This window comes from Perca fluviatilis, chromosome 20, assembly GCF_010015445.1.
Source record: "Perca fluviatilis chromosome 20, GENO_Pfluv_1.0, whole genome shotgun sequence".
NCBI lineage: Eukaryota > Metazoa > Chordata > Actinopteri > Perciformes > Percidae > Perca > Perca fluviatilis.
Genome location: NC_053131.1, coordinates 15,409,848 through 15,430,687, shown reverse-complemented (window position 1 = coordinate 15,430,687; position 20,840 = coordinate 15,409,848). Strand labels below are relative to the sequence as shown.

The window sequence follows — 20,840 nt, the reverse complement described above, 5'->3', positions numbered from 1 at the left end:
ACATTAGAGCTAGTGACAAAAACAAACTAACTAACACGGAGGGTTCTATTTATTCTACTGTGACTACCAGCCACTATGACATGTTATATAGTTGCACTAGTTTTGGTTAGGTGAGGCAACCCGGACACAAAAAGTGTTCAGAGTTTATACACACATGCACATACATGTATCTAAGGCTTATAAGGCACCCAGTGGACACATAACTCAACTTACCAAGTCCCTGATAGAGCCTGGCTGAAGATGGAAGGTGGGGGAGAAAGGCACAGAGGAAGGAAGGAGATGAATACAAGAGGAGAGAAAAGAAAGAAAGAAAGAAAGAAAGATTGGACAAAGAGAACAAGCAAGTATGATCAATGTCGAGGGAAGAAAGATCCAAAACAATAAAGTAGGAGGCCGCATTTGTAATTAAAGAAACAAAGTGGGGAGAGGGGCTGTGGAGTCTGGAGGTCATGCACTATTCAGCCACAACAGAGAGAGAGAGAGAGAGAGAGAGAGAGAGAGAGAGAGAGAGAGAGAGAGAGAGAGTGTAAAGCAGCAGTCAGACACGGTGTCATTTATTTTTATTTTATTTTGTGTGGTTTCACATTAAAGAAGTAGGTACCGGAACTGTACATTTCATAATGGCTGTTTATTATTATACTTTCGCAATGAGCCATTAAAATAAATCACACAGCTTCTCCATAATTTCCCCTTTCGTCCACAGGATGGCAGTATGTACCAAGCAGCAAATTTTGGAAGCACCAAGCTGTAGGAGTGCCATGTCTCCATACTTTGGGAGTTTATTTTGTCTTTAATTCTGGTTCTCTATTGTCAAAATGTATCTTTATGACCAAGGACCACACTGGTCCAAGTGATCTAAAAATTCCTGTGTGTGTATCCGCTGGGAGCCGCGGCACGGAAGTCTCCTCAGACCAGTTTTGCAACAGGAAGTCCAGTTTAAGGGAGATGGGGAGGGGTTGCATCTGACTGAGAGCGAATGGGCTTTTTCCCCCCAGACAGTTTTCCCGCGCAGCATTCCCAGGCACGGCTCATTTCCTGATGCCCCACGCCCACTACATGAGTGCACATGTGTGTGAGTGCACGGGCACATACTGTACATATGCCGCTACTCTTTCATGTTGTGTGCCTGGGGATACCCCCTATCAGACTGGGATTATGAGTGAGACTGGAGCCGGACCAGAAAGACACACACCCTGCTGGACTAATACCACTAAAAAAGTCCTGCCCCCTGTTCAAGCTAGCCTCTATTCCATGCAACGTATTATGCCACAGATGTATTTTCCATTTGTCTTTCTAAAAAAAAAACAAAAAAAACACTGACACTGAAGTTTTCTGTCCATATTATTAAAAGCAGAAACGGTCTGTCTGTCCAAAATGGGTCAGTGGACAGTGACATTTGAGCATCTCATGATAAAGATAAAACAATTACTATGTTAACTGCAGTTCCCATGAGGTCTGATAGCATATGGCTCATGGGAGCTGTAGCTCCTCAATGCTAGCAAAATTATTATTGTTTAATCTTGATTAAAATGATGAGCTGTTAAAATATCACTGTCCAGCACAGTCTTTTAGTTATGTAGAATATGTTAAGTATCATGTTTCAGCTTTCCAGAAAAACTAATCCAAGAAACCTTCTTTGGGAAAGTGCAATACATAGGGAACCAAACACTAGTGCAATAGACGATAACCATCCCAGGACTTTTCTCTCTTTCAGACCAACATTCAGTACTGACACCATGCCATGGGTTAAACCCACAGGTTGGCTGGTCTGAATGGGTCAATGTGCATCAAGCGACCTGGCTTCGTGATCCTTTCTTGATTTAAACATGGATCGGTCAGTCACTCCTCGGTTTTGGCAAACCGCCTTTATTATTAGAGATGGTGATATGAATTATAAAATCATAAAAAAGTTATTGACCCTAACGATATTTAAGGGTATTTCCTAAACAACGGAAAAAGGGAGAAAGGGGACAAAAAGAGAAAGAGAGAACTGAAACTTTATTTGGTACTTCTGTAATTGTTGAGTCATTTTTTTTTTTTTTTTTTTTTTAGCAGGGCTGTATGTGGAACTTGCGTTGTAGAACAGTGACGTTCAGAGATTAACCTGCGACAGCAGTCCCATGTGAATGTATCAAGCATGAGCTCAGTAGAACCATGTGATACTCATGTTTCCTATGTTACAGGAGTATCAAAGAAACGAAGAAGTCTGGTTTGTGTTGTGGCCAACTAGAAGTGCCTGCAGCATACCAGCCATGCTGACACCCATTTACAGGACCTGAATCTATCTTTCTGTCTACCTCGGTCTCTAGACATCCATTTCAGGCCCAGACCATTTCTGAGTCATCACTTACGGTACAAACAACCTCCCAACATCCCTCGAACTGCCTAGCAAAATTCTTTTAAAAAAATTTAAACAAAACCAGACTGAGTGAGAAAGCTATGAGGAGGCAACCCTGCCCCCTTCCTCACCCATCCCCAACTTACATAGCTATGGCAGCAGTGTACTCAGCTGTTCCTATGTACACACACCAGCCTGTTGCTTACATGCAAATCTGCTGGGCACATTGTAGAATTTTCCTAAGGCTTAGAAGTTAATTCATTATTAGTGCTTAAAATTCTACAACTGGTTATGATGTTTGTGGGTGACTATTCCATAATATGTTTAGACATAGACAATATTAGGGGTGGGAATCCCCAGAGGCCTCACGATACGATATCATCACAATACTTATGTCACGATACAATATTATTGCGATTTTAAACATATTGCAATATCCTGCGATACATCGCGATGTATTACCTTTTTTCCAACTTCAAATTTTTCCCAATTTCAAATTATGTTCCCAAAAGGCAACTTTGTCAACATCTGTTTAATCTAAAAAGACACATTTCTCTGTTGGTTCATCTCACTTCAATTTTATTGCTACAAAATGAGATTGTCAAGCAGACAAACTGACCAAGACATATATAATTATAGTTTGATACTCGGTGTCTGTGTATCGATACAGTATTGCCACAAAAAATATCGTGATACTATGCTGTATCGATTTCCCCCCCCACCCCTAGACAATATATTCAGATTTTTCGTCAATGTTGCCAGATGAACTGAGCACCTACAAGTCAACGAACATTTCTACACTTTTGTCTACAAGCACAAAGGCCGAGAGTGAACAAAGTATCCATTACAGTCCGACATGAGCAGCTCTACTGTGAGGATGTTGAGTGGTTTGGACGTCTGCTGTCCTGGAGGAGGAGAGTAAAGGGGGGGAGGGGGGAGGGGGGAGGGGGTAGAGCCAGGCTACATTCCAATGCAAGACAAGCCTGATGCCAGGAGGCGCCCATCTGGGAAGCATCAGACGCTGCTCCATCTAACTCCACAACCGACTGATCAAAAAATAAACAACCTCACACAAAACACACAGTAGAGCAGATAGCTACCGTCCGTATGTCTGTATCTTTGTAACTACACGCTTTACCTTCCACGTGTACACCCTACAGTGCATTCAGAGGTTGCATGGTTAAGCTCCAATTGCATGGCTTACCTGCTTGTTCTTGTACTTCTTCAGATAGCGCGGGGACACTAGGCATTCTGGGTTGATATCGGTGGTGATTGGCTCAATGAACTGAGGGTCAGGGTTCATGTGTTGCATCTTGAGGAAGGACAGAATGTTCTGGACCTCCAGGTTGTAAGAGCTGTCGGCCATGGTCTTTCCTTTGGAGGCCAAGCGACATGCAGCCATCCAGTGGGCGTACTGTTTCTCCTGGAGAAGAAAGTCAAACGCTGGTTATTATAAACCTATTAAAAAGGACAAGAAATGATCAGAAATGGTGAACTTTATTCAGTCTTACCATGTCACAACGAAGCCAGATCTCATTCATGCCATCAGCCACAGGGATTAGCAACTTGATGTTGAATTTCTGACCCGAGATGTTAACATCTGGTGTCACCTCACAGCCTACACATGGAAGCCAAAATGCAGAGCGGAAGAAGAGGTCAAAGTTCACACCCATTCTTTAGACAGAGAAAATAAGCAATGCATTCTTGCATGGGCATGAAATGACATTTTGTGCATTTGCACCTCTAAGATTCATTTGGAGAGCAGGTGTCCCATGTGCCTCCTCTTTACTCTTGTAACAGGAAATTGTGATATCCTTGAATGTGCACCAGTACTGCTTATAGCCCTTCAGTGTCAGTTTCTTGGGTCTGGGAAATATAGAACAGACAGAGGGAGACATGTCAGACTTCAGATGGAAAAACACCCATTTTCTTTATTAGTGGACAAGAGGAAGAGTGGGGGAGGGGAGATTATAAGCACGTACAAAGGAGAGAGGGGAAAGAGAGGGAGAGCTTCTTAAGTGCAAAGTCAGCAAGGTGAATAGGAAAACAGCCAGCATTGGACGTGAACATTAATGGAAAACCATTAAAGTGGAAATGCCTCTTGATATCATACCCCCCCCCCCCCAATGGTTTATACATTTTATGAGACAACCACCCCAGGGGCCACCTTCCTGTCAGCAAAGGCGTAAAGCCAAAAATGAATATGGTTAAAAATATGCTTGGTCCAACTGTAATCACTTTGAAAAGCTAAACTGAAAGCTCAGCCTGTAAATGTCCTTTGGCAAACAATGCAGCCTGATGCAAACCAGGCAACAGCTCTCTCATTTCGCCTGAAAATGTTATTTCCTGGTTTTCCGAGAGACTCAACATCTTTCGGACAAATTAAATCTTTGCATGCACTCCTTCAGTTGTTGTTTTTTTGATAACGGTGAAGGTGCATGTGGTCTTGTGGGATCTTACTTGAAGACTTTGACATAGTCCGCTAGCTCAGGAATAGATGTGATGTCACCCTAGGAGGAAGTAAAAAACCCATGGTTAGTATAAACCTGGAAGATGTGAATACAAAACAATGAGAACATGGCTTAACTTTCAACAGTTTCAATGTCATTGCTCAGTAGAGTATGCGAAATACAGCACTTCCTTCTTATGTAATATCTCAAAGCTCAGTTTCTTCTGATAAGCTGTATAGACTTAAGTTCTTGAGGCGGGGCTGCGGTTATAATAGATGCATATATTTTCAACGTACCCATGTAACATGCAGCCTTTGTTAGGTTTGTTTAAGTGTCAAATATCTCACACCCCCGGTCTTTTCTCAGATGCAGCCCTCATAAATAACTGTGTGAAATGTAGCACTCCCAGTGAAATAATTCATTGTGATTTCCCCTCCCCTGGGTCAGTGTACAGTGTCTATGTACGTCTCCGCTCCCGTTTATTACAGCTGATGAAAGTACACTTCATCACAAAACAGTAAAGAAACAAAAAGGACCAAACACTGCCAAGCTGCTGCAATTGGGACAATAAATAAACACATAATGAGTTTGGAGCCCAGTACACGTAATCCACAACCAAAAGCTATTTTCTGTAGTGAATGTGAAGATGTCGCAGTGTTGTCATACCAGTGAGTTGGACGTCTTCCCTCCCTCCAAGGTAATTTCCAGGTCAGACAGGGCTGCATCCACCTCATCCACCTCCTTCTCACTGTTATTCAGGTGATTGTCTGAAGACATGATTGACAGCTTGTTGATGTGGTACTGAGGGGGGGAAAAAAGATAACCCAAGTTAGGCCCATTTTAAATACCTTTTGAGCACTTAACTTGCTGTGTTAAACCAGGGGTCTCTCTCTGAGAGAGAGAGAGAGAGAGAGAGAGAGAGAGAGAGAGAGAGAGAGAGAAAGAAAAGATGTATAATAATACACCAGATGTATTTACTCCTTGTCATTTTAGATGTATGTTTGTTCTTATGCTTTGGCAACACAGATGTTTTTTTTTGTCATGCCAATAAAGCAACATGAAATTGAAAAATTGAGAGAGAGAGAGAGAGAGAGAGAGAGAGAGAGAGAGAGAGAGAGAGATCTGTGGTGCTGTGGACAAGGTTTCAAAGTAACAACTCAACAATGTTAAGACCTACAATCTTACAGTTACAGAATGTTTCTACCCAGCAGATTCACTGAAGTCTGAGTCCCAGATATTGACTTAAAAAAGTGATGGAAAAGGGAACAGCTAATAATTGCTTGTGCAACTCCAACACCCTTGGCAACAGTTTTGCTGATATATAAAGTTTCCTGCTATGTTTGCTACCGGTGCACAAACCTCCAACTTTGTCTTATAAAAGTGAATTGGTCTGTGATAACAGCCACATAAATACTTTAAGATGTGTTGGCATTTATGTTGGCAAGTGCTGCCAGTATGCACCATTGAGTTTACCGGAGATGAAACAATGACTTTTATCTTTGAAGGAGATGAAGATGAGGAGACTAGTTTCAGGAGGAGGAAAAGATGAAGTGGTCGGTGATGATGATTCACTGAGAGAAATAAGAGGTACGTTTGAACAATGTGTTTTTGGCACGTCTTTGAACTCAAACAGGCTATATAATTGATTGTACTGGGAACACATGTGAGACCAGGCCAATAAGGGAAAAATAAAACTGAAATCACCAATTCACCAGGATGGGGGTATTACTGAAAACCCAACAGTGTTTACCCCTTTGTTTGAGTCACAGACACTAAATACAACTTGTTGACAAATGGTATTTATAATGTCAACCCATCACCAACCCCCCACCAATATATGAATGAACAGCTGTCGAGAGAGTGAGAGATACAGAGGCAGACTTTGAGAGGGATATGTGAGGCTTTAGCGCAGCTAAGGTTACAGAATGTGGGACAAAGGGCTCGCCATGACACTCCATTCCTCCGCCTCTTCCACTCTGACAGTCCTTTAAAACCGCAACACTGGGGGGCTGGTTTCCTGTCTGTGTGAATGGTTTGGCGGAGTGTACGTGTTTATCTGCTGAGGTTCAAAGTACAACCTGTGCCCCAAGTCGGTGACTCTGAGGTCGGTTCCTGTTCTTCAAGATTCAAGTTTCAAAAATTTTATTGCCATGCAACTTAGTTGCTAGGAATTTGGTGCAGTGTGCTCATTACACAAAAAAAGCAAAGCATTCACAGCAGGACAGTCCATACCTGTTAAAAACACATGTAGACACACATAGACACAACCCCCACCACCCTTCCTCCCATCACAAATGCATACCATTTATCCCATAATAAAATAGATAAATGTGTTAAAAAAGTAAAGTGCCAGTGCTGAAGGGCACCCTACAAGTCAGTGCAGTCAAGAGTTATAAAGGGTCAGTGCATTGTATCTGTGAGGTGCTGTTGTAGTGTTGAGGATCCGTTGAGTAGCTGAATGGTTCTACAGTAGGTGCCAATAAGAAAGCGGAATGTTTTGGATTTAATAGATTTCAGTCCTTTCTCTGAGGGGACAGACTCCTGATTACCTCATTTCTATGTACTGCCAATGTAAAAGGTCCAGGTGATAGCATGCTAACACAAGCCAGCGACATACTGGACGTGGACAATCATTGGTCTTTATTTAGACCCTGTGTATCCACTCTCACCAGTGAAACTTTAGCCAAAAGCCCTGAGCTCATCCTACCCAGCTGAAACATAGTAGTAGCTACCAAAGTGCTAACAGACAGGTAGCGACAGAGTAGCAGCCAGTCTAAACACCCAACTCTGATTAGCATCTCTCTCAGGAAGAGTAACAAGAAACCAGTTAAGTGTAACTATAACCGATCTGATGAAACACACCTAACACCTCAGAGTGTAAGAGGGCTTCTAGAGGAATGTAAGCAGGACTATGAGACAGTGCCTTGCTGGGGATGGGTGGGTGGGCTAGGCTGGAGGCACTGGGTCCTGTGGCCCAAGATGCTCTATAATTACCCTGGGGGTGAGGACAGGGTGGCGTCTTCAGGTTTTGGCACCCACAGTTTATGAGGGTCAGAAATAGCAGGGGCACCACCCCCAGATTACAGGGGGCTACCTGAGGGGGCTAAAGGGCCTCACATCTGTATATCACTTCCAATGATCCCCATTTCTCCTCCTCTTGATCTTCCATTTAACTTTTCTCAAAAGAGAAATGAGTGTGTCTGATAGTGCCAGTGGCTCCAAAGTCCAGGTCAGATCAGCTCTGTATGAGTGGCTGCAGCAAGTTGCCTCGAGGTTTGCAGAAATTACTCTGTCACATAAAGCTAATAGCCTTGGCCCATTATATAAACATGCTTGAAATCCCTTACTATTAGTGAGAGAATTTAATGTTGGAAAAATATAATAATGGAAATTCCTACATGTTATTGTACAAGAACATTTACAAAACCTAATTGAGGTAAATGCATTAATGTCTTTCAAGTTAATCACAATTAATTATTCATAAGAGATTTTCTTGTTTAAAAGGCTATTTACTCCTTTTTTTCTATTAAACTATATATATATAAATGAATATGAAGCTGGAAGCCCATTCAATTCATTAGCTTGCAGATGAGAAGGCAATGTGCCCATCGGCCAATGAAAAGAGGACACACACACACACACACACACACACACACACACACACACACACACACACACACACACACACACACACACACACACACACACACACACACACACACACACACACACACACACACACACACACACACACACACACACACACACACACACACTCTACCTGCAGGGCAGCAAACATCATCATTTCCTCCTCCGTGCACTCAATTTCCTCCAGCAGGATGGCCCACTTGGACTGTTCATAGAGTTGGTTCACTCGGATGGCATCATACTGTGGAGAGGTTTGTCGCAGAGGTTAACATGCATACAAACAAACAGTGAGTGAACACAGATTCTCACGCTCTCTCACACTCCGATACACACAGGACACAACTAGACTAGTTGGAAGCACTAGTTAGAAGTTGTACGTGGTAAATGGCATCACGACTTTTGTCCAATGACTTTCGATTACTGTGACACTAACCATTCGAGAAATTGTCCTGCATTGTCTATGGAACGCACCTTTGGGTTGAGGTCAAAGAAACTGTGGTATTTAAACCTCAGCAGCAGCACCTCATTCTCCTTTACATCCTGCTCCATCAAAGACCTGGATGAGTCCAACCACCTGTACAGACAGTGAATAATGTATTCTGAATCAAGCAAACTCCCTGCAGCCTCTTGCAACTATTTTGATCAGAAGCACAGTCCTAAATATATTGCAAACCCATCAAAGCATGTCTGACTATAAGCTGTTTAACCAAACCACCTAACCACTAAGCAAAGTCATCTCACCCCTGGTTGATTTTGGCTTTGTCCAGCAGAGACTGGGGCTTGTAGAGTTTGACCAGGATGTCTGGTGAGGAGATTGGCTGGCTGACAGCGAGGATGCTGGGGTTGCCCTCAGAGAGGGGGCTGTCCCCAAACCAGGCAGTGGTGGGCGACAGCGGGCTGCCATCTCTGGAGTCATAGGTGGGGGTCATAGTCTTACTGTACAAGCCTGGACTGGAGTAGATGCTCCCTGAAATCACACAGTCATCAGTTAGTCCCTTATAGTGCAATGAGGTCCAAAAAGAAAATGATCTCATTAACAATATACCATTCTCTATATAATTGTTGTCTCACACAGACACTAATAAATACGCCCATTTCAAAGCAAATAAGTGCACATTCCCAAATACTAAGTACATCAACAAAACAGCATTAGGGGAAAAAGGGGTGAACACCTTTCCAAAAGCGCACACACTTGCAGCCTAGCCAGGCCAGCTAGCGGTCAACAACACCATGTGACTACCAGCCCACACTTTGCAGATGAGTGGCTTCAACTATGTCCTCCTGCTGATGGTGGGATTGATGTGGCTCAGCATGCAGATGACGCAGAACATGATCAGGGTCACCCACTTACTCACAGTCAAAAAACCTGCAGGAATGCACTGCACACAGCAAACTACTGCAAAACTTGCCACAGAGAGGAGAGAGGGGGGGGAGCACAAAGATATGGGATGATGAATGGAATATAACAAAAACATGTAAGATTGAAAAGAATCTGCCACATAATTTTTGATCTAATTCTTAAAAGAATAAGGGCTCTAAATGTTGCTTTAGTTTTTCCATTAGTTCTGAAATTATTCTAAAATTTTGACTGAAAAAATAAGCAAGCCACCTAAGTGAAGCGGTTTGCATTTCCTGTTTGCTGGCCTTGTGGTAGTATTTTTGGCCCCATACCCCACATTCCCTCTTCCCTCTGTGGGGCCAAGGTCAAGAAGCAACACTGGCTAAACCACCAGATCCCTTCTGAAATCAGGAAGTGGGCTTGGTTTGTGTTTGTGATTGTGCATGTGTACGTTTGTGTTTGCGAGCTGAGGTCATGAGAACAGGGTGCAGGCTATGGCCACACATCCCTTGTGGGGGAGGGTGTTATTCAGTGGTTATGTCAAGGTTTTTCCCTAATGCTGAGTGCATCAGGTCAGGGAGAGTACTTCCATCTCCCAAAGGGTCTCTTGAGGAATCCCAAATATCCAGAGAGACCATGTATAAGGTGAAAGCTGACAGCCTATTAAAAACACAACTAGGCCTCCTCCATCCTGTTTACTGATTCACCAATGCAGGCGAAAAGGCCCAAAGAATGTTAACATGACTTGACTCCCTAATGGTCCCACACTGGGGATTCATAGAGGGCTTAGATGGATGGCGCTGGACCACCATGGGCTGTTAAGACTAGAAGTAAACCATGAGAGGGCTGTCAATAAATGAAAGTGTCTCAAGTGGATTTGACTTTTACACAAAGCTTCTGTGTGGGCTGTTGGTTGTGGCGTGTATGTAGGATTATGGACCAATAAGCATTATCACTGTTCTGATTTCGGAACTTCTTTAAAAACAAAGCAAAAACATCTACTAATAATTTACTTATGACCACCTCAGTAATCAGTAATAAACCGTTCAAGGGCTAAAAAGTGATAAGAGTCAGCGGACACAGTGAGCAGGCCTGGAGTAGCTGTAAGAAAAGGTGAGCATTGAGCTAATTTCTAATAAGAGGCAAAGCCTTTATCATGTGACCACCCAAATCAGCTGACTTTCTCTGGAGGAGCAGTCAGGTGACCTCAACACTCCAGCTGTGGGGGGTGGAGGCTAGGGAGGAAGGGGAAGGCAAGGGTGAGGAAGCAGTGCTGAAGAGTAAAGGACAGAGGAAGAGGAAAGCTTACCTTTGACAGGTCCGATGTATATTACCTCAGAGGCTAGGATGAAAAGAGTAAGAGAAGGAAAGACAGGAAAGAGGGGAGGGAAGAAGTGGAATGGGAACAAATAACATCAAGTGGACAGATTTAAGATAATAAAAAACTAGGACAAGAGGAAACAACAGACAAAAGTAGAGAAATACAAGAACAGGGAGATCCGTGGCATTTCCATGGGCACTGCCAACTGTTAGCCTCAGAGTGAATGACTCAGTTTACCCTCTTTGCAGAGGGCGATCACCCTGGAATGACTAGTGAGGTTCTGTCATTTCCATCAACCCATTTATAGCCATCAACACAGCATGACTGATTGAAAACCCAGTCAAGGCGTTGGTCAACGTGACCCAGCCATGCATGTATAAACTGCAGCATAAATATACACTAAAAGTACTGGCTGTCTGAGGCATGTCATCCACGCTGACAGGAAACATAATTAGATACACCAGGCACGTAAAGATGTGGCGGGCCCAGAGGGGACGCCATGGACTGGCACCATGGGCACAACATCATGGCTCATAGTCGGAGTCATGTTTTTTCTACCAAAATGACCAATTCTGCGGGGCACTCGACATGTGTGAGCAGACAAACAGGAGACATGGAGTTTCCTAAATGTGCATTTAAGGATAGGGGTTTTGGAAAGTATCACCAGTCTTTAAGTAGAAATAACTGGTCATGTACTCCTTAAAACCTTACTCCGGATTTCCACTGAATGCAGAACATCTGCGGACCGGCTCCGCTGCGTGTCGGCTCCGTGCTCCGCCGTCCGTCAATACCCACTAGGTCCGGATTTGTTGCCGCCATGACTGACAGCTGTAGTCACGAGGACCCACGAGATCTCGCAAATTCACATAGAATAGAACCACAAAACCAAAAACAGTTTGTTTCCATCCAGAGGAGTAGAGGGGAAACAACTCTGTTCTGTGTTTTCAAGGTGTAGTGCAGGGAAATATGATCCGCCGTGAGCACAGTGTATTTTATTTTGAAAATTAACTGGAGGTTTATTTTGTTTCTGTGCTCGACTTCCTGTCCTGCACTATCTACCGTGTGCTGAATTGCTGCGGAGCTCTCCGGCGTCCGGCAAAAATAGAAGCTCTGTGTATCTCCTCCGGAGGGCTGCGGACTGCCGGAGCTGTGCTGGAGTCGGAACGCAGCCGTTCTGCAGCCAGTGGAAATACACACATTGACTTTAATGGAAACTTAATGACTCCGCCGCCGTTCCGAAGCGGATCCGCAGCCGTTACGCAGCCGGTGGAAATTGGGGGTTAGTGTTCACCATCACGTAATTTGCTTTTGAGGTCAGTATGGACCTGTACAGTATACGTACTCTGTTTCGCCTGTGTCTGAGTTACTATATGAGGAATCTATTTTCCCATTATCAATGTGTCTTACCAGCATTGTCAATTACAGACAGGTGATACAAAAGACGGTGAGGCAAAGGCAAAAGGCCCTTTAAAGCGAAGGTAAACTGGAGAAACTGCGGTTCAGTCCTGCAACTAACAATTATTTTCATAAATCGATTAATCTACCAATTATTTTCTCAATGAATCAAGTAGTTTATACAATGTGAGAAAAACATCAAAATAAACGACTAATCGCTGCTGCTCTAAATAAGATTAGAGCAATTCTGAAATAATTTTCTATACTCAGTAAAGTTAGACCATGGTGAGCTGCAGTGAGCCTCCCATCTCTTCTTTTCCACAGTGGTGTGCAGAAGCAGTTGGCTGCACAGGAGAAGGCTGTGGGTCTGATTGCATTGCTGCCTCGCTGCAAGAGCTTGTGATTCCTATCAGGAGACCTGACCTATTGTAAGAGGCCAGCCCCTCAAGGGACGGAATAACGTCTTACAACTTGGCCATTAAATATATTCACTGACTGTAGCATGTGATCTGATAGGGAGGACGCAGGATGTGTGTGTGTGCGCGCTCACACGCAAGAGAGTGGTGACTGTAAACAGATTCTGCACATTACTGTTGAAACTCTGTTTCTCTGCACCACCTCATGAACGCAGTCACCGTAGCACACCCATGAAATGTAATGATGCAACTTTGGGTGTAATTAACATGTGCTGTTCATAAAAATGGAAGGTTTTCTCTCACTCTTTTTATTTCGATATATGGGCTAAAGAGATGGATAATCTGCTGCTAGCTTCACAGTGAAGCAAATCAGCATGTCAGGAGAAGTAGTTTTTCTTGACTGAAAATTGTGATGGTCCACCAAGTTCACAGTGATTATTAGCCTTCTTTCCACTCACATGAGTGTGTATATATGCATGTTGAAGCCAGCGGACAGACCAGAGGCCGGGCAGAGGAGACTCAAACCACACAAAGAGTCCCATTCACCCTGTCTAATAGTGTTAGCAGTTTTGGCTAACTCTGTGACAGCAGCACAGCCGGTTTTGTTCTGCTCCTCCCTGCTCACATGGTTGTAACTCTCCCATCGGCCAGTATGACTGCAGTCGTTCAGCCTGGTTTGGGTTTAAAATGGCAGCGTGACCAGCTATGTGTGGAATCTTAACCATTCTTCATCCTCCCTGCCAAGGCTGTGGATCCCATGCAGGCCTCAAACTCACACATTCATATTTGGTCACTAGAAGCAGGGTGCAGCAATCTGGAGTTATCTTAGTGGTTTTCGAACCACAAGTGCGATACAGACTCAAAAAAAGAATGGACGCTCCATAGCAGCCCGCGTAACCTGTTATTCAACCTGCTGCTTGAGGGAAACAAGATTACTTTTCACAATGAAATACACATAATTACTTCAAAGTAGACCCTGAACCTAAAAAACTGAATACACAGACTCATCGGTTAAACACATGACGTGCAAAAACTTACACTTGAAACTTTTTTTCAAGAAATATTCCTTCCTACTAACCCTTTGACAGCTGAAATACTTTTGGAGCAAACACTGTAACAAGTGCTTTGGAGCCATAAGTGCTTCATCTCCACGTACAGTAGGCGCTACTATCCATTGGCTCACCTGATCCAGGGGTTAACAGCGGACCCTCCAGCTCCAGATCGTCCTCCTCTGCCTCCTCCAACTTTTTCTTCTTCTTCTTGGGATCACGGGGCTTACGCAGTAGAGACAGCTCCTCTGGGTGGCGGATATCTGGAGGGAGAGTGAGCAGTAAAGTTCATTTGATGTCACATAAACAACCTTGCCTCACAACAAAGCCAAGCAAACCAGGACACCGATAGGTCACTAAGAACATACAGCAAGTCGTCTTGTTCCAGCTACAGACTTCAAATAAACCACATGACTTCTCGTACAGACATTATGTAGAACCTTTAATGTAGGTGAATACAGTGACATTATGACGACTGGGGAGATGTGGAGGCAGCTGTGCACACGAGTGGTGGAAAATTGCAAATCCCTTTTCTCAGGGCCCCAACAAATCTTGCCTCAACTGTAATCCCCAACTGAGGCAGGGCAGATACAACCTCTATCTCCTGCTTACCCTCCTGCCTCACACTCCTCAGTTGCTGCTGTTGGGAAAAAAGGACAGAATAGCTTTCACAAAAACACCAAAAATGTATCCTTGAAGATACTGAGAAACCATAAATGAAATATGAAAAATAAACAACCACTTTCTAACAATGTGTCAGCTGTATGCAGGATCCCAATCAGACAGTAAGACACCATACTGAATATAATGACTGAAACAGAACATTCTCTCTCCCCAGCTTCTCTGCTGTCTTTCCCCTCTCTCCCTCCCTCCCTCCCTCCCTCCCCCAGGCTTGGAGGCCAGGGAACCATCATTCAGCAGCAGCAATGATGTTTTAAGATGGGCTTGGGATGGTCCTAAAGTAGTAGTGAGACAGCCAGAATGTGTCAGGACTAGAATAGATGGTGCTAGTTTGGAAGCAAGCACATCTGGATCATCAGCTGGATATGGTTTTCCCAAGATTCCATATAAATAAATTAAACGAGATATTTGAGAGCCTAATTTTATTATTTTCACTTTGTTTTTTGCAGAACTGTTGAAAAAAAGTTCATTTTCTCACATCCACTTAAATAAATCTCTCTACATTTTTTTTTTTTTTAAAAGATGAAGCTTTGGAAAGGTGTTGCAGACTGATTGAAGAGGTTGCCGAGGGTGTTGAGGAAAGCACGAGCAGGAGGGGAGAGAGAGAGAACGTCTTGGCTTGGGGAGAAAGCTTGTTTGGTTTGTGTAACTAAAGCAAAAGCATTCCAGGAGTTTTAAGAACTACCAGATGGGAGCTCACCCTCTCTCTCTGCCTCCCTCCTCCTTCGTTCTCGCTCTGCTGCAGCGGGGAAGCGCAGTCCCTGTGCCCTTATACAGCCATGTGAGTTGCAGGCGTGCTGCCGAGCTTGAGCCCCACTGAGCTGTGTGAGTAGGCCAACACACACAGTGAAGTGTGTAAGTGTGTATGTGGGTAGGATTGTGTCTCTTGGTGAGGCAATGCAGGGGCATGTGGTATTTTACTACAATGTCACTTTTAGTATTCATTTTTATGACTTCATCTATAAGACAAATATCTACGAAGCAACACCAATGTGATACACAATAAAATGACTGATATAACTAACATTCGTTATTGCCATGGAACTGTTGCTTCCTATAACCCTGTATAGATCAAAGTGTGGTTCAAAAGCAGAGATTTTGGTCTTAACATCTTCATCAAACCAATGTGGTAAAAATCTATTTTCTGTGACAGGTTTAGGATCCATTATCAGGAGGAGAAAAACGTTCCTGTAAAAGTAATATTTTAGGTGTCTCTACTGAATTGCCTGGAAAAGTGTGTGTGTGGGAACTGGTGGGGGGTAAAAGATTTTTAATGAAATGTGTTTTTTCATCATTCCCATGAAGGGAGTAGAGGTGTAGTCAATATGATGGGGATTCATGTCAGCTAAAGTATGAAAACCATCAGAAGTATAGAGATAAAGATGAACAAATCAAGCCGGGGGTTGGAATACAACAACAAAAAACGCTCCACTAGTATTTTTCAGACAGGCAAGCATTACAGTCAATTTCTGCTGACATACTCAGTTGAGTGTTGAATCGTATGTTTATAGTGATAATTTAAGAATCATAGTCTGGTGGGAAAGACTGCTCTTACACTCACCGCATATGTAGGAGGAAGGGTGAGTGACGGTTAGCGTGCTTACAAAAGCTTAGTTGATTTCCATTAGCAGAAATGACACCTTAGACAATAAGACCCCAATCTTCTATCCTGCAGACATGTGACAGTAACCAGGACTGGAGCCAGAGGGGTTGACTGAGAGCCAGCTGGACTTGCAAGATCTACTCCTTGGAACACATGATTCACTGCAGTGAGTAAGGCCAGCCGCAGAAGAATCACAAACACCGTCACAGTCTAATTTTACAGCAGTTTACCATACAAACAGTTTGAGACCCTACATGGACAAAATAAATTAGGGAGGAGTGATTTCCCCTTCTGTTTTCCCCCTGCATAGTTTTTAATGTTATGAAGAGGTACTCATTGGGCTGCAAGGATGACCGATCAATACTCAAGAGCAATAAATCAAGTGTTTGTTCCATGGAAGACTAAATAAAACGAGGCGTAAAGTTAACTCGCATACAGTCTAAACAGGTAAACTGATAATAGGCGTGTACATGGTGTGCATATTTTATATTTTAAGTTAGCTAATCAGACAGACAGGCTCAAAAGGTGCTAAAAGGCCCCTCAAAAAGCATAATAATGCACTTTAATTTAGGGTTTGGAGCTGAGGCCAAACCGCACTCCTCCTCTGTTATGACAACAGTGGCCAGCTCACTCAGGCCAGTCAAGCAGACCACAGGTTGACATGCCATAAATATGCTGGACCTTAATGATGAAGCAACAGTTGGGCCTAATTTTAAAAAGCTCTCTGGAGGACAAAGAACAAACACTTCACTGCAACATGCCTTCTCAACTGTCAACCTCCTTCTTCAAACTCATCCTCCTGTGTTCTTTATGTCCCGTGATATTGACATACAGCGTCTCATTGCTTTCCTGGCTGGTCATCCAAATCTCTAGTCATTTTTTTTGACTCACAGTAACAATTCAGTGCTGACAAATACAGACTTTTACAGCATTGCTGCTGCCCCTTGCATATTCCAGAGAACGCCATTGTGTCTTGGTTTTCCCACACGTGGTAGCAAAGGAGTGCTTACTAAAAAAAACACAGCGCTTAAGTGGAGCAGCCTGAATCTTGTTACCCTGAAGTGGTGGTTTGCTGAGAGAAGCAGCCTCATTTTTGTCCCACGTTCATGTCTTAGTCAGTTGTGAAGAGTACATTTTGTGTGCTGCCTTGCAGGAAGAGTAAAACAGAATCCTGTCAGAGGGAGGAGGTGTATGAGTGTGTTTAATGTGTTGGAAGTGAGTCCAGGTTGTCTAGACGGGACAAGCACATGTCTGACTCTTCACTGGTTAAAGCTAGTTCAGTGCCATTCATTCATCATATTATTATTTCTACACAGTTTCAGCTGGCACTACAACATAACATAAACCCTAGCTGAGACATTCTAAGACTTAAAAAAAAAGAAAAATTTTCAGAATTGTTAACAGAGTTCAAAAATGTTGTCTTGCAACTAAAAGTGGAAAATCCCTAATGTTTTTTGCTTCACTCTCAAGTAAGCACTACAGCACAGGATGTAAGAGCTGCCAAATGTAATCAGAGGTCAAAACAGGAGTGAAATTGAGTGATTTTCATGTATATCAGTACATCAGCCTTTTGCTGAGTCCTCTCGGTTCCCAGCCAGCCCAGATGGACTGTGTCTCTGTCAGGACACAGCTGCCATGGACATAGGAGAAGTGCAGCGGTGATAATTGGTTTTTTTACTTTTAACTTGGAATGTTATGGTGATTTTCTATGCTTTTCCACTGTATGGGACGTTCACTGTCTGAGTTGTGCTAAAGAGACTGAATAGCAGACAAAATAGAAAGGTAAAACAAGTTCTGACTTCAGTCCACCTGTGTAGTATTTGGTTTCTATCCCCACTCACTTGATAGTTTTTTTTTTCATTACACTGTATAGTTCAAGAATTATACTTTTTGGAACAGGAAATAGCTTCTGTGTGACCATCTGACCAGACATGCCACAGCAACAAAAACAAAAAAATCCAAATAAATTAGTATGGGAAAAAGGAACTGGGGCCAAAGATGAGTTGCACATCACTGAAAAGAAAACAATCTCCACCGACTTTCTATCTTCCAGTATCTCTGTCGCTCCCTTTCGGCTATCTGGAGCGAAGGCTAGTTGGACAGGCCACGTCTCTTCCTGTCCCATCTGATTCTCTATGCTGTGCAGCTCACAGGGAGTCAGCAGAAAATACACACAGGAAATTGTAAAACTCAAAAGTTGCCCAGATAACAAATAATGAAATGGTTCCAGGCCGGACCAGCTGTAAGTCAGCTAAGTCAGCTGTCACACCCACAGTTACAGTTCAGAACTTTCCAACTGCCTGTTAGCATGAGTTCTGCTTTTTGCAAGCAATGATGCACAGCGTTAACAAATACAGCAGTAGAAGTTAAGTTACACACCGTGGCCCTTTACAGCCACCGTACAACATCTTGTGACATTCTGGCACGTCCCATGTCAGCCAAAAGCAATTTGTCCTGAATTCTATGAAGCTGAAATAGATTTATTACAGAAGTAGCAGACACATTCCTAACTAGGCCTGAAAGGCTACCGGCCCGTTTCTCCCCCCCGTCTCTCTGCCTCTGCTTTCAAAAACAGCCTCTTTGTGTATTTACACTAAATAAAATGGGCTATTTGTTCTTTTCATTTCAAAAGAACGGCATCTTCTGACCTCGTAGCCTTCTGAAAAAATAAAAAGCTTCCATTTTTCAATCTGAAGGCAATGGAAACATGATAATGGAATGGACATGGTTCTGTCTGTTAATGGAAGCATGTATTGGAGTGAAATGGAGATGTGATAGGTATGTTATGTGTGTGTGTGTGTGTGTGTGTGTGTGTGTGTGTGTGTGTGTGTGTGTGTCTTGGGTACCACTTACACCATGGGGGACAGTTAAATTTGGACATGAGATTAGTAGGAGAGATGGTAAGCAAGACCGTGAGCAAGAGTACGAGATATTTACACATACGTGAATATGTACTCTGGTGTGTGCCTGTGTTGTAAGCCTGGGACGATTGATAATCTCTGTTTACTAAGCATTATTGTGAGACGGATGGAGCCCAGGTTCCAATGACAGCACTGCAGAGCGAACAGTGGACTGCCAGTCAGGAGACGTGACTCCAGCATGCAGAGCTTAGAGTGTGTTTAATAAACACAACCACATTGCCAGGGATTAAAAACAAAGCGAGAGGAAGAGCATGATTAGTTAGGTTTGATGTAGAACATTTCCAGAACCTTTCCAAAAATAGTCTTACAGGGAGATGTTTTTGGGCACCTTCAATAGGTCCAAGTGGACTTGACCACTATTCTCCACTCATTCCCATAACTCCTTGCCAATCGGTCACACCTCATCTCACGTTTGCTTCATGACTGTTTTCCACATCTCGACTCAAGTTATGGACGCTGCTCTGCCTGCTGTCCTGTAAATGAGTCAGTCTTTCCACTTACTGAAGGTTTTGCAGATGTCGGACACAGCCTTGAAAACGCGGTCCGAGAAGTTGACCTTGACCTTCATGTGCTTCATGTTGGGCAGCTGGAGGCGCAGCAGCTTGTGCTGCGGCGTGAAAAGCAGCCTGGCGTCAGCTTGGATGCCGTACTTGTCCAACGTCCAGTGGGTTTTCAACAGCCAGGTTTTCTTCTTCTCCCACCACAAAGCATGGTCGGACCAGTCCTTCTTCACATCTACGGAGGCAAAGAACAGAGAAGAGTTGATCAGTTTTAGACAGGACTGCAAAGGTGCAAAAGAGAACGCAGCAAAAGCTATTTTATATCTATTGACAGCAAGGTAAAATACTGTAAGCAAATGGAAAGTGTAACTACAGCGCTCAGTGTGTAACCATCGCACTGTACTGACTCAGCAAATATGTACCACCAAGGCAGAGGGTCACATTTGGGGTGAAGGGCTGGTGATCGGGGTGGGGACAACAGAAAAGGTTAGCATGAGGGCGTCAAAGTGGGAAGAATGAGATGACTGAGTGTGTGAAAGACGTGGCTGTTTGTGTGACGCTGTGGAGATATCAGGTTCATACCTCCCTCTTTGTTGAAAAGTCACACTGTGATCCCTCTATAGCAGACCCAAGCCACCCAAAACTCACATAGCTCCCAGGCTTTTGCTCCGCAGGGGCTCAGAAACAATGGGGAGCGACCTGTGGTCTCATGGTGTGTGTCTGACTTCAAGGGGATGGTGAAAACCGCAGGGATTTAAGAGAACTCAAAAAAGCTGTTTCTGGCTAATAAAATTTTTTTTTTCTGCAGATCATCTTGCTCTGGTTTCTATACGAGCAGCCTTGTGATGGGCTAAAGTGGTGTTTGAGCTGCCAATCACTTCAAAGTGAAGGTTAAAGTGGAAAAGACAGCATCTCACACGCTCAGAGAGTTTGAAGAGCATTAGTTTCATATCTCTGTATCGCTTTAATGAGATACAGTCACACAATAGCTAAGTATGTTAATCAGGTCAAAATGAATAGCAGGCTAACTAGCTCAAAGACTTGCTTATTTTTACTTTTTAAGGAGTGCTAAAAATATCCATCTGACTGATTATGAAAACCCATACTGGTCATATGTTACTTTATGTTCAAGTGTAAAGGCCTTTGCAGTCTATGATAGTTGAGATGGAGTGAATCCAC

The 20,840-nt window shown here is 43.4% G+C and overlaps 1 protein-coding gene across 4 annotated transcripts in view; it reads right to left on the bottom strand.

Moving 5' to 3' along the window:
• The window catches only part of fermt2 (fermitin family member 2), a 42,782-nt gene that overhangs the window by 5,569 nt on the left and 16,373 nt on the right, over nt 1–20,840 (bottom strand). Inside the window, exons 3-14 of one of the 4 annotated variants that reach the window (XM_039786741.1) lie at nt 19,663–19,896; nt 14,091–14,219; nt 11,085–11,117; nt 9,178–9,403; nt 8,908–9,010; nt 8,570–8,677; nt 5,455–5,589; nt 4,799–4,848; nt 4,080–4,204; nt 3,850–3,956; nt 3,543–3,761; nt 214–234 (exon numbers count right to left, since the gene is read on the bottom strand). In XM_039786741.1, coding sequence (XP_039642675.1) covers nt 214–234; nt 3,543–3,761; nt 3,850–3,956; nt 4,080–4,204; nt 4,799–4,848; nt 5,455–5,589; nt 8,570–8,677; nt 8,908–9,010; nt 9,178–9,403; nt 11,085–11,117; nt 14,091–14,219; nt 19,663–19,896 — 1,490 coding nt within the window. The remainder of the gene's footprint in view (nt 1–213; nt 235–3,542; nt 3,762–3,849; nt 3,957–4,079; nt 4,205–4,798; nt 4,849–5,454; nt 5,590–8,569; nt 8,678–8,907; nt 9,011–9,177; nt 9,404–11,084; nt 11,118–14,090; nt 14,220–19,662; nt 19,897–20,840) is intronic. The other 3 variants (XM_039786742.1, XM_039786743.1, XM_039786744.1) reach the window with 3 other exon arrangements.